The 14,948-nt window shown below is 45.2% G+C and overlaps 1 protein-coding gene across 6 annotated transcripts in view; it reads left to right on the plus strand.

Moving 5' to 3' along the window:
• Positions 1-14,948, plus strand: part of birc6 (baculoviral IAP repeat containing 6) — a 122,750-nt gene that overhangs the window by 13,939 nt on the left and 93,863 nt on the right. For 5 of the 6 annotated variants that reach the window (XM_080482079.1, XM_080482080.1, XM_080482084.1 and 2 more), the window contains exons 8-25: positions 1,534-1,703; positions 1,835-1,893; positions 2,000-3,664; positions 5,238-5,387; positions 5,468-5,693; positions 6,976-7,136; positions 7,227-7,358; positions 8,383-8,514; positions 8,762-8,928; positions 9,030-9,163; positions 9,259-9,420; positions 9,504-9,635; positions 10,497-10,594; positions 10,679-10,826; positions 11,287-11,420; positions 12,275-12,421; positions 12,492-12,679; positions 13,529-13,837. In XM_080482079.1, the coding sequence (XP_080338205.1) occupies positions 1,534-1,703; positions 1,835-1,893; positions 2,000-3,664; positions 5,238-5,387; positions 5,468-5,693; positions 6,976-7,136; positions 7,227-7,358; positions 8,383-8,514; positions 8,762-8,928; positions 9,030-9,163; positions 9,259-9,420; positions 9,504-9,635; positions 10,497-10,594; positions 10,679-10,826; positions 11,287-11,420; positions 12,275-12,421; positions 12,492-12,679; positions 13,529-13,837 (4,314 nt within the window). The remainder of the gene's footprint in view (positions 1-1,533; positions 1,704-1,834; positions 1,894-1,999; positions 3,665-5,237; positions 5,388-5,467; positions 5,694-6,975; positions 7,137-7,226; positions 7,359-8,382; positions 8,515-8,761; positions 8,929-9,029; positions 9,164-9,258; positions 9,421-9,503; positions 9,636-10,496; positions 10,595-10,678; positions 10,827-11,286; positions 11,421-12,274; positions 12,422-12,491; positions 12,680-13,528; positions 13,838-14,948) is intronic. The other variant, XM_080482082.1, reaches the window with a different exon arrangement.

Raw genomic sequence — 14,948 nt, forward strand, 5'->3', positions numbered from 1 at the left:
GCATTATTTCCTCTGTTTTTATTAAACTGATCATACGTTGTGCTTGTACAACCTGTCGTGCCCTGCCTTTGATTTGTTTGCAGCTCCTCGGTCGAGGCTGTGTTCACACTTAAGTTTAGTCATTCTAACTCGTATTGCAATCACTGCAATACCACACCTTAAGGCCGTTATCTAAGGAGGTTTCAATTCATTAAAGGTCATTTACAGATAATAAAACGTGCCGAAAAGCATACTACCAACCAAAAAACAGACTTTTCATAATTTCCTGCGTCAACCCCCCAAAATTGAAAAGAATTCTCTCTAGATTTAGATGAAATGTTGGTTTCATATTGTATTATGATTTCTTTTTTTTTTTTTTTTTAAACAAAATAATTCCTCTAAATGTGACTTAACCAGATTGGTTATAAGTTTTGAAAGGTCAAGTGTCAGAAGGGTAGAATTATTAGTTAGCATTTATCAGTTTATTAGTTTTTGAATGGGAATTTAAATGTAAAATATGAGTTAAAATGAAAATATTTTAAACCAGATTACATTTACAAGCATAGCAAGATCTTTTCAAATAATTTCCTCTTGTGAGATGTCTGATGGCTACATTCACACACTCATTCCAACCAGGTATCACTGTGGCTCATCTAGAAGTATCAGTGCAGTCAGCTCCACTTCCAGCTTTGATTTGTGCCTGTTTGTGTTGTGAAGGGAATCCTGCTGTTCACACTCCTCCACACAATTCACAGGAATTATCAAATTGTATTTACAAGCAAAGTAGCACAATGCTCATTAAAAAAACTGTTATCCTGTGTCCACACACACAAAGCCTGAAGAAACTCAATACAACTCAATACCTGATCTATAAAATCATCAGAGCCTCCTTGATCTGGATCGATAGCTGGAGCTTTACACAAGAAATGTGTCCCATGTCTTCCTTCCTCAAAACAATGTCCTTTAGTCTCAGTCAGATTAGCACTGAGCAACGAACAATACAACTGTCAAAGTTGTTGATTCCAAAAATAATATGACTCCGTATTCCCTGATCCCTCATAGACGCTTAGAGTCTTTTGACTAATGAAGATTTTCGACTGAAAGTATAAAGCCACTGCCCCCCCCCCCCTCTTTTTTTATATTGACTTCCATATGCTCCAAATCAAAAGAAATCCACAGGACAATTCCATAACATTTTGACTCTTTACTTCTATAATGCAAAAGAAGGTACTTTCCAGCACAAATATCGCTTAATATTCCTTAAGACAAAAGGAGACAGAGAGGTCAGTAAACTCTGCATGTGCTGACTACCACACTCTGTCAGTCATGCATATGACTTGCTGCCCTACATGTTAGGCTCCTGTAACACTCCAAAATGACAAGAAATGAAAAAATTGTTCAGGAAATAGTGTTTTGCAGGAAGAGACAAAGAAGGAATTTGAGAAAACCAAGGAATTTTGTTCCAGTCGGGGGATGAATGATCAGGACAAAGACTAGAGACAAAAAAACAAAAGAGAAATGTGTTGCTCATGGGGTCCTTAATGTGTGTAACAGGTGCACTTGAAGTTTGACATCAACCCATACGACCCGGCCATTCTGAGGCAGCTGATCCTGTGCAGCGGTGAGCAGGGCCAGCAGGCGCTGACCGAGTCCCGGAGACCAACACTGGCATGGTTAGAGGAGGCGTCCTCCTGCTCCGACCTGCCCAAGTTGGAGGGAGACAGGTAGGAATGCACACATTCCCTGTTGTCGCGCCTGTTAATGTGCAAACGGTCCAGGGAGCCTCAAGGCCTCTCATTCAGTTTTCTTTCCGTTTGTCTTGCCTGCATTGTTTCATCCTGTCTTCCTCTTCCAGTGATGACCAGCTGGAGGATTCAGACAGTGATGAGCATTCCCGATCGGAGTCTGTCACAGGTACAAAGTCCTAGCATGGTCCCTTCTTATTTTCCATGTTTGTTGGACCCTGCCAGGTTGCGTGTTTCAGTGTGAAACCTCAGTGTTGTCCTCACCTCTGTTTCAGGTCAGCCGTCCCAGTGGGAGAGCATGGACGTGAGCCTGGGCGTGACGGCGCTGAGTGTGCTTCAGCAGCCCGAGAAGCTGCAGTGGGAGGTAGTGGCCAGTGTGCTGGAGGACACCGTCAAGGACCTAGAGGAGCTGGGTGCTAACCCCTCATTAAACCAAACCAAGGCTCATAGTCAGGCCAAAACAAAAGACAAGGTCCCTGACCACCACAACATTCCCTTTCCTTGCCTGCTAGCCGGAGGCCTGCTCGGTTACCGCTCCACATCCAGCACGCCTATGGCCGGACCCCTGCCCACAGCCCCAGCTACAGCTCGCAGGACCACAGACGGTCCACTTAGGACTCAGGGACCTGAGCCTTTTCACTCTGGGCCCCTACAGGAGCAGGGCCCCATGGAGATTGAGACCTGCAACCCTCAGACCACAGCACAGGAGCAAGGCTTTTCTAACCTTGCAGGTTCCCAGCCGTCAAGCCCGTCCTCTCTGCCAACTGTGCGCAGGACTATTCCCATGCTGCTGCTTTACAGCATCAGAGAGGTAGACGACAAGTCCTCGGGACAGGTGTTCACTCAGATGAACAACCTGATGAGCAAAGGGCTTCACGAGGAGGGCTTCACCTTTCCACAGATCATTGAGATGGAGTTTGACACACATGAGCAGCTTCTCCTTCAGGACCCCCCCATTACCTACATCCAGCAGTTTGCTGATGCAGCAACAAACTTGGCGGGGCTGGACGGTCACGTAGACAAATGGAGCACACTGGCAGCGGCGACCGTCTCCACCCCGCCTCGCCCCGGAGCACTGGTGCAGTGCTTGAGGCTTCCCAAACAGCTGGAGGAGGAGAACCTTTACGTGGACTCCATCACCCCCTGCTGGGATGGGGTGCACCTCCTGGTGGGCCTGCAGCCGTGCGGTTCCGAGTGTCTGAGTGCCACAAACCACGTGGAGGCTCTGAACAATCTGAACCGGCTGCACTCTGCTTTGTGCAGCCAACGCAAAGGCGATGTGCTACACCCAGTGGCCAACGGGGTGGAGGGGCACCACCAAGGGGGGTCACCACCCCAGACACCCCTCATCCTGCCCCCAGTAGACCAGCAACAGCAGAGGTCCTCCAGTAGTGGGAGTGGAGGGGGGTATCTGGCTCTCTACAAGCTGAACTACTCCACCCGCATCGTCACCTTGGACGAGGAACCTGTGAAGGTGCAACAGATCTGGGACCCTTGCGACACCATCACCTCTCTGATCCTGCTTCCTCCAGATGTGCTGGACAGCAGAGAGGACGACAATGAAGAAGCTCCTGAGGAGACTCTCCCTTCAGCTCCAAAGAATGGTTCATCTGCGTTTGGAGCGGGCCCGGCTGGCTCTGCTGGCTCTGTAACTGGGACTGCGTGTGGAGCAGCCACAGCCGGCAGCAGCAGCGCTCCCGTCACCAGCCCCTCCACCTCTGCCTCCACCCACAAGGACTGCAAGCGGGTGGAGGTGGCAGGCCTGGGCCACCTGGTGGTCACCACACGGGCTGGGTACATTATGATACTGGACCTGTCCACATTGGAGGTCCTGGCCAAGGTGGAGCCACCAAAAAAGGAGGGGTCAGCAGAGGAGACGGACCCCTTTGTCTCAGTCACGTATTGCTCTGGGACGGACCGCCTTTGTGCCTGCACCAAAGGTATGTGTAGAGCTGCTTTTCCCTCCAGAAAGCACCATGACTCACCACTGGGATCAAAGTCTTCTATGAGTATCGAGGAGTGTTCTGCTTTCTGACTTCATTTAGTTTTACTGTTCAAGTCGAACACAGATGTAGTTGTAGCATCATCAGGAAAAGTGACAAGACCAAAATCATGAATTCTTCTTGAATTTCTACAACAGAAATGCAGTCTCATTATTCCTTAACGTGACGGCTGCAAAAAGCTTCCAAACACACTGCATGTGGACAAAGCTTGGCCATGACCTTGCACAAATTACCAAGTCATTCATATTCTAATATTCTGTAGTTATTGTGGGTGGGATTTAGGTTTTCATCATGTAACATTGTTAAATAAATGTAAACATTTTAGGAATACTCATCTTTCCACTAAAATACAATTTTCAATATAAAATGTACGGAGTTACCGGTATCGGACTCTGTAACTGCACATTGTACTTGAACTCGTGAAAGGTCACCAATACAACCTGGCAAGTTTTGTGTAACGTCACCATCGGAGAGACAAAAGACGACAAGCGATGTCAGCGGTTTGGAGAGTCTTAAATTAATAATGAGAATGACAAAAGTCAGACTGTAAGTTCTGTTTTGCCAAAATATCAGGAGGAGGTGGACGATAGTTTGTTGATCACCAGAGACATTTGGAGTAGCAGTTAACCCGATGTCCCTCATTGGTTTCAATGCTCAGTGGATCAAGAGGATTTACTCTACATGCTACAGGGATCACACACCAGCGATGCTACACATGATGAAAGTATGACTGATGCACTCATTAACTGAAGCGCTCTGAAGCGCGTGGCAGCACACAGCGAGCTCGGTGCCCAATCTCAAGGCTACTACTGTGTCTATAATACACAGAGGGCAGTCGTCTACTCGCGCACCGAAGACACAGTCATCTACTGAAGCCTTCAAGATTGCTGGAACTGTGTGTAGCGTTGACACAGGCTCTGCGTAGGTGGTCCGCAGCAACGCATTGCCTTCTCATGTTGTTTACGTATTGGAGTACATTAGACTTAATGGCATTTAATAAGTAATCATATCGGTCCTCGAAGTCAGCAAGCAGCTAAAGGTTAGTACTTGTATCTGTGCTAAAAGAAACTGGTATAGGTGCACCTATAATAAACTGATTTAAAGGTTAGCTCCATGTGGCCTATACACTATAATGTATCATTTTATTTCTACGTACTCAAAACCTTAAAAGGTAGATTCAGCAACAGGATACTGGTGTTGCTGACAATAATGATGAGCATAAAACATTTTTTCATTAAAACACTCACAAATATGTTTGAAATGAATCTAAAATGTGGTGAACCGCCACGTCATTGTGATGACCTCCATAGTGGCTCCCTGCAGCTTTCAAAGATTTATATTGAGTTTTACTTCTATTTTACTTGGACACTGTACTGTCTTTCAAGATTGTTACCATGATTAAATTTGCGTTAAGAACTGTCAGAGGGAAGTGGCTTCCATTATCACAGAGAAAATAAATGTGATGAAAGTGTTTATTTACCTGTAATATTGTCTATGCTCTCTTTTGCAGGCGGAGAACTTCATTTCCTTCAAATTGGAGGCGTGTGTGACGATATAGACGATGGAGACATGTTTATTGATGGCCCCCTTTCTAAAGGGGCTGAACTGCTGCTTGAGGGGGCCAAACCCTCCTCCAATCCCTCTAGCCCCGGTATCACAGGTACAGTGCACAGCGGATTATAAGATACGTAACGAGGTGGTTGAGTGATGGGTGACAGTGATGTGAACCATTGTATCCAGGAGTGGACCTCCTTGTGGACCAGCCACTGACCACAGAGGGTCTGATGTCCCTGGTGGAGCTGACGCGCTTCGAGACGCTGACCCCGCGATTCTCCGCCACGGTGCCGCCGTGCTGGGCGGAGGTGCAGCAGGAGCAGCAGCAGCGCCGGCACCCACAGCACCTCCACCAGCAGCACCACGGGGACGCAGCCCAGCACACCCGCACATGGAAGCTCCAGAGCGATAGGTAGTCTTCACACTCAACCTCGTGATAGGCTTTCTGGATGTCATCATGCCATCCGTTGAACAACTCCGCCAGTTTATCTAACTTCAGTTTAAGCTTGAGGAAGCATCCGAGACTGGGATTGTTGACCTGGCATCGCTGTTTTTGTGTTTGGGCGGCCACTTGGTCATTCAGGTTAGGTGATATGGCCTGTAGCGTTTGGCTAAAGAAGTTAGGATCAGCATTGGTAATACCTAGAACTGGCACACAGAGAGCCTGGGCTTGTTGAAGTGTTTGACCTCCAAACATTGAATTTTCAACACCACACTGAGACCCGAGCTGCAATGAAAGCTAGCTACAATGCTATAAAACTAGCCTTATAGTCATGCTGTCGCGGTGGGTTTTTCAAAAACAGTCATAATGCATAATGTTTTGGGGATATTTCACTGTATTCTGCACCAGACGGTTTCATCAAAAGTGGTTTTATGTTGAGCTTGCACTAATTTTTGGTACTAATTGTTCTGATGTTGAAGAATACAGACCTTTTCATCATGTGACACTCGCAATCATCACAACAAAGGACAACTTCAGAGTGTACATTTAAAAGTTATTATGGCACTATTTGACCAGTCCGACCCACTCGAGATGAAATTGGGCTGAATGTGGCCCCTGAACTAAAATGTTTCATCCCCAGAATAGAGTTGTGCTTTAGTTTCTCACAAAGGGCAAATTATTTTTCTTTCTTGTTTGTTCACCCTCTAACACTCATACTAGGTACAGTGACTAAAATTAATATTTTAATAATAACAGAATGGATAAAATGACTAACAGCTACTAGAACCATAATAATGGCTAAATACCGCTAAAACACTAAAATAGCTACAGTGGCTAACACAGTTGAACTGTCTTAAACTGAAAACATGGCTAAAATTGTAATAAAATGTCCATACAGTTCCTAATTACATTTGCTAGATTTCACACGTGCAATATACGCCGCAGTTTTAACATTTCATTAATTTGTTTTATCCTAATTTTAAAGGTTGAATATAGCTTCTCTTCTGATCATTACTCTGAATAAATTCAACCCTCAGATATGAGGTTTTGTCAGAGGATTTTTACTTTGTGAGACTTTTTTATTTGAATTTTCTTTACCAATACTTTTGTGCATGAGTTAGATTCATTTAAATCACCATCCAAACTTTTCAGTCGTGTCATGGATCGCTACGTCTCCTTCACCAGAGAGTCTTTTGTGTAACTGGAACCGCCTCATCCTCCAGTGTCTGATCAGTGTTTGTTGTGTGTGCAGCTCCAGCTGGGACGAGCATGTGTTTGAGCTGGTGCTGCCGAAAGCCTGCATGGTGGGCCACGTGGACTTCAAGTTCGTCCTGAACGCCAACATCGTCAACATTCCTCAGATCCAGGTCACTCTGCTGAAGAACAAAGCTCCTGGGCTGGGCAAAGTCAGCGGTGAGAACGGAGTGGACATTCCAATCAGATGTTGAGTGCACATCTCCGGGTAGATCTGAGAGTTTTGGTTTTTTTTCTTTTCTGCTACAGAGACTGCGGTGGACAGACAGATCTCCTTCCCTCTGTCCAGCGTCCTCCACGCCAACGGGGAGAGGAACGGCCAGCCTCTACTGCATGACTTCACAGAGGACATCCAGTTCATGGACATCGAGGAGACGTCAGGTCAGCTGCACCAACACAGCTCTGGAATTTCAAACCATGACGGCAAATTCCGTACATATCCTTCATTCAGATTAAAGTAAACATTCCAGGCTTCCTCAGCCTGTAGAAAAGGTTCTTGTCATCCAAACCAGGGCTGTTGAACATATGGGTGAAAACTGGCCCGTCCAGGGGTTCAGTACACGGGTTGACCTCAGAGTGGAAAAATGAAAAAGAAAGCATAATGTGCAGCCTTCACAATTTTTTATTTTCTTTAGCCTTTATTTAGTCAGGAGAACCACATTGAGATTGATAATCTGTAATAGATAGAGATGAATCCTATTCCATTGTTTCCTGCTGGAGTGGAAGTAAGACTTCACAATGTTAGTAAATTATGTAAAAATACCGTTGCAATAACTACTTTGCAATAAATGTAAACAAATTTACTTTCAGAAGTTTAAGTTTGTTGCCTATGCTTTACTTTTGTATTTCTGACTTCTGCCCTGTGGCCACCAAGTAGGAGACAATCAGGGCTTTATTCATTCTTAAACCAAGAGTTTTCCTAATTCATTGCCATTATTCACTCCTATTTCAAATCCTGACATTTTGTATTTGCTGAAGATGAATGTACAGCACATGGAAACAGAATTTATCATAGTTCAGACAGTGTTTTGTTATATTTACATATATTTAAATTTTTTGCGCATGTTGCAATAAATTTGCGATATCTGGTGCAGCCGAAACTCTGCAACATGTCAAAACATGCTGAAGGCAGCAAAAGTCAAGCATCAAAAGAAACAACATACTTTTGACAACATTCATTTGGATAGAAACACTGTAGCACACTTCAGATTGCACCTTCAAATTCCTCTTAAAGCCTTTTACGTATGAACTCCTATACACTGAAAATATGCTGTTTGCTCAATTGAGCTCAAAATAATTTAAATATCTTTTTCTAACTCATCATTGATTGTTTTGGACCAGTTAGGTGTTTGTGTCTCAGTGTCATTACATCCTGACTGAGTGGTGGTTGGTGTGTTTGCTGCAGGCTCCATGCTCTGTCCATTCCTAGAGGACCACAAGGAGGACATCCTGTGTGGCCCAGTGTGGCTGGCCAGTGGGCTGGACCTCTCTGGCCACGCGGGCATGCTCAGCCTCACCAGCCCCAAGCTGGTTAAAGGTAACAACACCAGCTTTGGTAACTGAAAAGCGCTTCATGTTGTGTTTGTAGCATGATGTGAACGTGTTGTGACAGCGCTCCCGAAGCAGTACGTCTGACCAGTATCAAAACGTCACCGTCTGCAAAACAAAAATGAAAGCAGATGGTTCTCTTGTCAGCAGCCGAAAGATATTTCCGAGGTTGTGCGCAAGTGAAGTTTGCTGTTTGTGTTACCCAGTGAAGCAGTAGGTCTGTTTCTCTGCTGCAGGCATGGCAGGAGGGAAGTACCGCTCCTTCCTGGTTCACATCAAAGCTGTGAATGACAAAGGCATGGAGGACAGCCCCCGGCCCGTGGTGAGAATGGCCAGTGCAAAGCCTCAGAGCAACAAAGCCCACTCCCTGTCCACGTTGCTGCAGCGAGCGCAGGCCTCCAAGGTGCCCACTCCCTCGCCGACTCTCTTCTCCAGGAAGGAAATTGACCTTTTCAGGCTTGATGAGTCTCACCTTGGTGTGTGTCCGTGTGTCTGTGTGTGCAGGATAAAGTGTCCGCATTGAAGACGGAAGGCTCAGTACCTTCAAAGAAAGTCGAAAACCTGCGAGGCTGCGACCTGCTGCAGGAAGTTTCCGTCACAATCAGAAGGTTCAAGAAGACATCCATTCCCAAAGAAAGGTCCGATCTGTGCTTTCTCAGATGTTTTTTGTTTTTTTATTTCTCCACACATCACAGGTCGCCTTACACACTGACTGTCTCTGTTGTTGTTCCAGGGTGCAGCGCTGTGCGATGCTGCAGTTCCCAGACTTCCACGAGAAGCTGCTGGACTCGCTGTGTCGGCGCGCAGATGGCAGCCCGGCCACTGAGCACGCCCAGAGCCTCATCCTGGACATTCTGTGCTGGCTGGCGGGGGTCTTCTCCAATGGGCCGAGCAGGTGTGTGTGAACCCAGAGCCAGTGAGACCCCCTCAGCTCACATATTCACTAAATAACTGATGCATTTTCTGGTCTGATCCCAGCTTAAGAGAAGGAAAAGAGGGCCTGCTGGCAAAAGCCCGCACCAGGCTGATGGATATCGTGCGGGTGTGTTTCTTCGAGGCCGGTCGGAGCATCGCACACAAGTGTGCTCGTTTTCTTGCACTTTGTATCAGGTGAGAAGCCTGCTTAAATTCTGCAGTGATCCCGCTGGAAGAGCATTAAGACTATTCCCCCAAAGGACTTGAAAAATATTACTCGGATCTAAGAAATAATCTAAATTTAAAAAAAAATATATATATATATTAATTCTGACCCTGACCCTTTCCTTTGGTGTTATATGAAAGGTTATATCTATGATTAGAGCAACCTCCTAAGAAAATAAATAAATTTATTTTCTTTTATATTCTGACTTAAATCACAGAATTGATAAAAATCTGCATTCTGTATTTTAATGGTCTTATCTCCCCCCCAAGCTTCAACTGTTCTCCTATTTCACTTGTTTTCGGGTGCTGATTGTCATTCCTTGATGATTTTGTGTTATGTGAAGTGACACAAAAAAGCGCTATATAAGTTATTATTTTCTTCAACTTAATTAATAGACAGTAGAAAAATGCATATTTCAGCTGTTCTGAGAACAAAAAAACATTATGCAGAGCTTGATTGAGCAGCTCTGTTTGAAAAGTTTCCCTCAATTCCTTCTAAAAAAAACTTTTATCTAGCTGTTGCATGCTGTACCATTTATTATAATACCAGTTTGATTTAAAATAGGATGTAAAAGATTGATCATGTGAGATGAATTGATCCATTAGTTTAGTTTTTTTGTTTTTTTTGTTATTGTTTTAGGGTCAGGGTAGAAAGCCCAGTGACCCAAACACGTGGAAAATGTATTAGATTGTAGATTTGATTGAACACTCGGGGTCAGTTTGTGACTCCTGAACTTCCCTCTCACTTCCTGGTTCATAGTCTTGATATTAACGTGACATCTGCAGCACAAACGAGTTCAGTAGAACAAACTGTTGTTTTCCTCACTGCAGCAATGGGAAAGGAGACCCCAGCCAACAGGGTTTTGGTGTGAGCCTCCTGAAGGCTCTGCTTGATAATATGCCTTACTTGCCTGCAGCAGCGACAGGAGGTGAGTACCTGAGCGTCGCTCCACGTCTCCATCCAGCAGCTTCTTCCTGCATCTCCCTCACATCGTCTCTTTCTATCCTCTCAGGGTCAGTCTTCTGGTACTTTGTGTTGCTGAACTACGTGAAGGAAGAGGACCTGGCGGGCTGCAGCACTGCTTGCGCCTCCTTACTCACCGCCATCTCCCGGCAGCTGCAGGACCGCCTCACACCACTGGAGGCTCTGCTTCAGACCAGGTACATCTGAACTTGGCCTTCAGCTGGTCGAAACAGCCAGAGGATTTCCATTCAGTACATTTTCAAAGAGTCAACACGGATAATTTTAATCTTAAGGTTTTTGCAGTGAACAACAATTAACCCGATTTTTTTTTTTTTCTCCACTTCACAAATCCACACACTGAAATACTAAGACTTTTTCTGTCTTAAAAACTGTTTTTATCTTGAATTATAAACATTGTCCCTTTCTCAAAAGATTAAATGTCACCCTATCTAAATAAAAGAAACTGCATTGATTATGTATGTAAGAGGTTGAACATTATGAAAAGCAGATGTGATCCAATAACATAGCCATTTTAAAGATGTTCCATGGTACGAAACACTGTTTTTGACACAAGCTCCCTCAGAGCTTCTGTCTGCAAACTCAGCTCTGATGAGTGGTTCGTACTTGTGCAGTTGATGAGATCTCTTCCCCGTCCAGGTACGGCCTGTACAGCTCTCCTTTCGACCCGGTGCTCTTTGACCTGGAGGTCAGTGGTTCCTCCTGTAAGAATGCCTTCAACAGCAGCATCGGCGTGCAGTCAGACGAGATCGACCTCTCTGACATCCTCTCAGGTACCGGAGACCCAACGTCACGGCTCAGGTCGTCACGCTGACTTCTGGTCGTCATGCTCACTTCACTTACCTCTGGTCATTGCGCTGACGTCGTGATGCTGACCACATTGACCTCTGGTCGTGGTATTGACCTCACGCTGACCTCTGGTCTTTGAACTCACCTGTGTTTCACCCACCGCAGCCGAATTCATTCAGACTCTGATGGAAACGATTTCAGTTGAAATTAGTGCATAACAGAATAAATGAGTTTACTACAATCAGTTTGAGTTTATGTGTTTTCCTCATTACCAGTTAAGATTAAAACACTTCAAATGATCTGCACAAAGGTATTGAAAGCTTTAAAGGCCCAATAATCACATCCAGGTGTTTTTTTTTTTTGAAGCTCATGTAATCAAACTGAAAGAGTTGCGGTTATTTATTTAGAGTTGTATTCACTCAATATGCAGTCATGTTGTTCTGATTTGTAATTTTTAGAATTACATTTACTTCATCTAATTCCCACACTCAAACTTATATTAACCTCTGAGCAATTTAGCTGCAACAATGTATTTAGTGTGCATGTGTTTGGCCTGCGGGACGAAACTATAGCAAACCTGAACATTGCAAAGGTGAAGACTCATGAGTTCCAAACCCAACAATCCAACTGGGGATCTTCCTGCAGTGAAGTCACAGTAATTTCCTCCCACAAAGTTTAAGCAAAGGACAAAGACAGGAGTGTATGAAATGAATGAGTTGCATGGGGGAGTAATGTTTAACATTGTGATGTCCCAGTGAGAAGCTATAGGATGTTGCACTGTACATGTGATTGGAGGAGTTTTCATGTTGTCCTGAGCCTCTTTGTTGGATGTGTGCAGGGAATGGGAAAGTGAGCAGCTGTGCGGCCGCAGAGGGCAGCTTCACCGCGCTAACGGGACTCCTGGAGGTGGAGCCTTTGCACTTTACTTGTATCTCCACCAGTGACGGCACGCGGGTGGAGCGAGACGATGCCAGCATGTTCACTGGTAAGTCGCCGTTGGTTTTGGTTTCAGCGTGACTCCCAGTCCCCTCTCAACTATTGCTCTCTGCCCCCAGTGAGCACGTTTGGCGTGACCCCGGCGGTGGGCGGCCTGTCCACGGGGCCGGTCGGTGAAGCCTCCACGGCTCTGAGCTCGGCAGCTCAAGTGGCGCTGCAGTCGCTGTCGCACGCCATGGTGTCGGCAGAGCAGCAGCTGCAGGTCCTGCAGGAGAAACAGCAGCAGCTTCTCAAGCTGCAGCAACAGGTGATCGAACAAGTCCAGAGCCCCTCTCTGTGCTTTAGTGAAAAAAGACTCAGACCCAGCAATACAAAGGCCCTGTTAGTTTCTTCAACAGTTCCTGGGTGATGAATTAAAAACATAACACAAAAAATGGTTACATAAACTTTGTTATTTCATATTAGATTATTTTATTAAAAATAAGCACATTATGGTGTATACACAAAAGCACCTGGTCTCAAAGTAAATGTTCCAAAAAAAGTGGTCAACAAAGTTTGTAATGGAAATTTACAACAAGAAGGCTGCTCGTCCATTTATTCAGTTTTTATAACGCTATTAGAGCATGTACATTAAAGTGTTACAAATAACTTTGCTCCCGTGCTGGGTGAAAGAGTGGCTGTAAAGCGCATCGGGGTAAGGTTTGCAGCAACAAATGACGTGAAAATGAAGCCCCTCAAGATTGATTCCAACTACTGAGCAATGAAACGACGAGTTTGTACTGCAGCTGTAAATTCACCACCTCTTCTCTTCTGATTGTGATCATAGCCACAGCTCTTATCACAGCCAATCAAATTTGCACAGCACGGTAGCCAAGTTACACTCGGAACACACTTTGCTGTTTGTGATATCTATAGCAAGGCTGTGAACAACACACAGCTTTGACCTGGTTGCTTTCTGTTTAAAACTTTAGCTGGTAGCTGCTCCAAGTAACATTATAACCTCGTGGTATATGTTGTTACTTTGGAAGTAAAGAAACATAGAAACAGTTCAGCTCAATAGTATGTAAATGTAATCGTGCCACTTAGAGAGGAAAAATGGATTTTAGTCAAGTATGGCTGCTGTGCTGTCAGTTACTCCTCCTTGTGTCTGGAATAGAAGGCCAAACTGGAGGCCAAGCTGCACCAAACCACCTCCGCAGCCGCCGCCGCCTCAGGCGTGGGACCCATCCACAACTCTGTGCCTTCAAACCCCTCCTCCACCCCCGGCTTCTTCATCCACCCCTCCGACGTCATCCCGCCCACACCCAAGACCACACCCCTCTTCATGACACCCCCTCTGACTCCGCCCAATGAGGCGGTGTCTGCTGCCTTCAGCGCCGAGCTGGCTCACCTGTTCCCCGGCTCCATGATGGACCCGGGACCCGTCAACCTGGCTGCGCACAAGAACGCACAGAAAGCCAAGCCGGTGAGTGCACAAGGTTCCGTGACTGTGACAGGTGACCAATGTTCAGACCTTTCCAGAACCAACTCACCCCTAAGTCTGTTCTGAAAGATCAAAAGTCAGTTGGATATCTTCTCCAACACTTAAAACTCAACTTGAAAAACTTGTAAATGCCAATAACTGACATTGAGAACTCATCTCGAACATCTTGTGACGCACGAATGACTCACACTTTAAACTGCTCTTTAAAATCTTGAGAAGCCCTAATTACAGACACTTTAGGTACGCCTGAATTGTCCCTCCTAACCCCCTCAACTATCGACTCTTCCTGAACCCCGGAAGTATTTTGTGTGGCGGCCGTGATAAGGACTGTCCGAATTCTCAATAAGCAAAGGAAAGGAAGCTCGTTGCTTCCTTTAGAGCCTCTGTAGGTTTTCCACTGAATGAAGCCTGAGCTTGACGCTCTATCGATTCCCCTCTTCTTTATCCACATAGAAAAAATCCACAGGACCACTCGTAAAGTTTAACAGTTTACTTAGGCTCAGAAACAAAAAAAAGGGGTGGTACAGGAAAGATGTCCAAAGGTGTTCAAAGTTATAAAAGTAGTCCGTTAAATCCAGGTAACAATCATTAATGATAAGAAAAGAAGGAGAGAGAAAAAGAGGGAGAAAAACTGTGTGGCTCCACTCTGACTGCCTGACTCACTGTTCCATGTAACCCCCAAACTCCCCCCTCCCGGGAGCATCAATTAAGTAATTAAAGGTACACAGCTACCTGAAAATACCAAACAGTTACTCATTTCCAAACAGTGCAAATATGAGATAAAGTACATTTTTATCCACCTAAATTAACCCCAAATACTAAATCATTAACTTATTACAATATTGCACATATGAACTGAAAATACCGGTAAATGATGCTCTTAATTCCTTCCAAATCAATTCACTGAAATTACTACTGTTTTAGATTAACTTAAATTGTAATTTACCCTTTTAACAAACATCAATGAATTGCATTTAGGCTCCTACAGCCTCCTTTAGCTTAGGAACCACTGATGCTTCCTTTATCAAAGGAGGCGAGCTCACGCTGCCCCACAATTCCTCGCGGCGACAACATTTAAAGGGACCTGCTCATC

The sequence above is a fragment of the Lipophrys pholis genome (assembly GCF_963383615.2).
Source record: "Lipophrys pholis genome assembly, chromosome: 15".
NCBI classification, from domain to species: Eukaryota; Metazoa; Chordata; class Actinopteri; order Blenniiformes; family Blenniidae; genus Lipophrys; species Lipophrys pholis.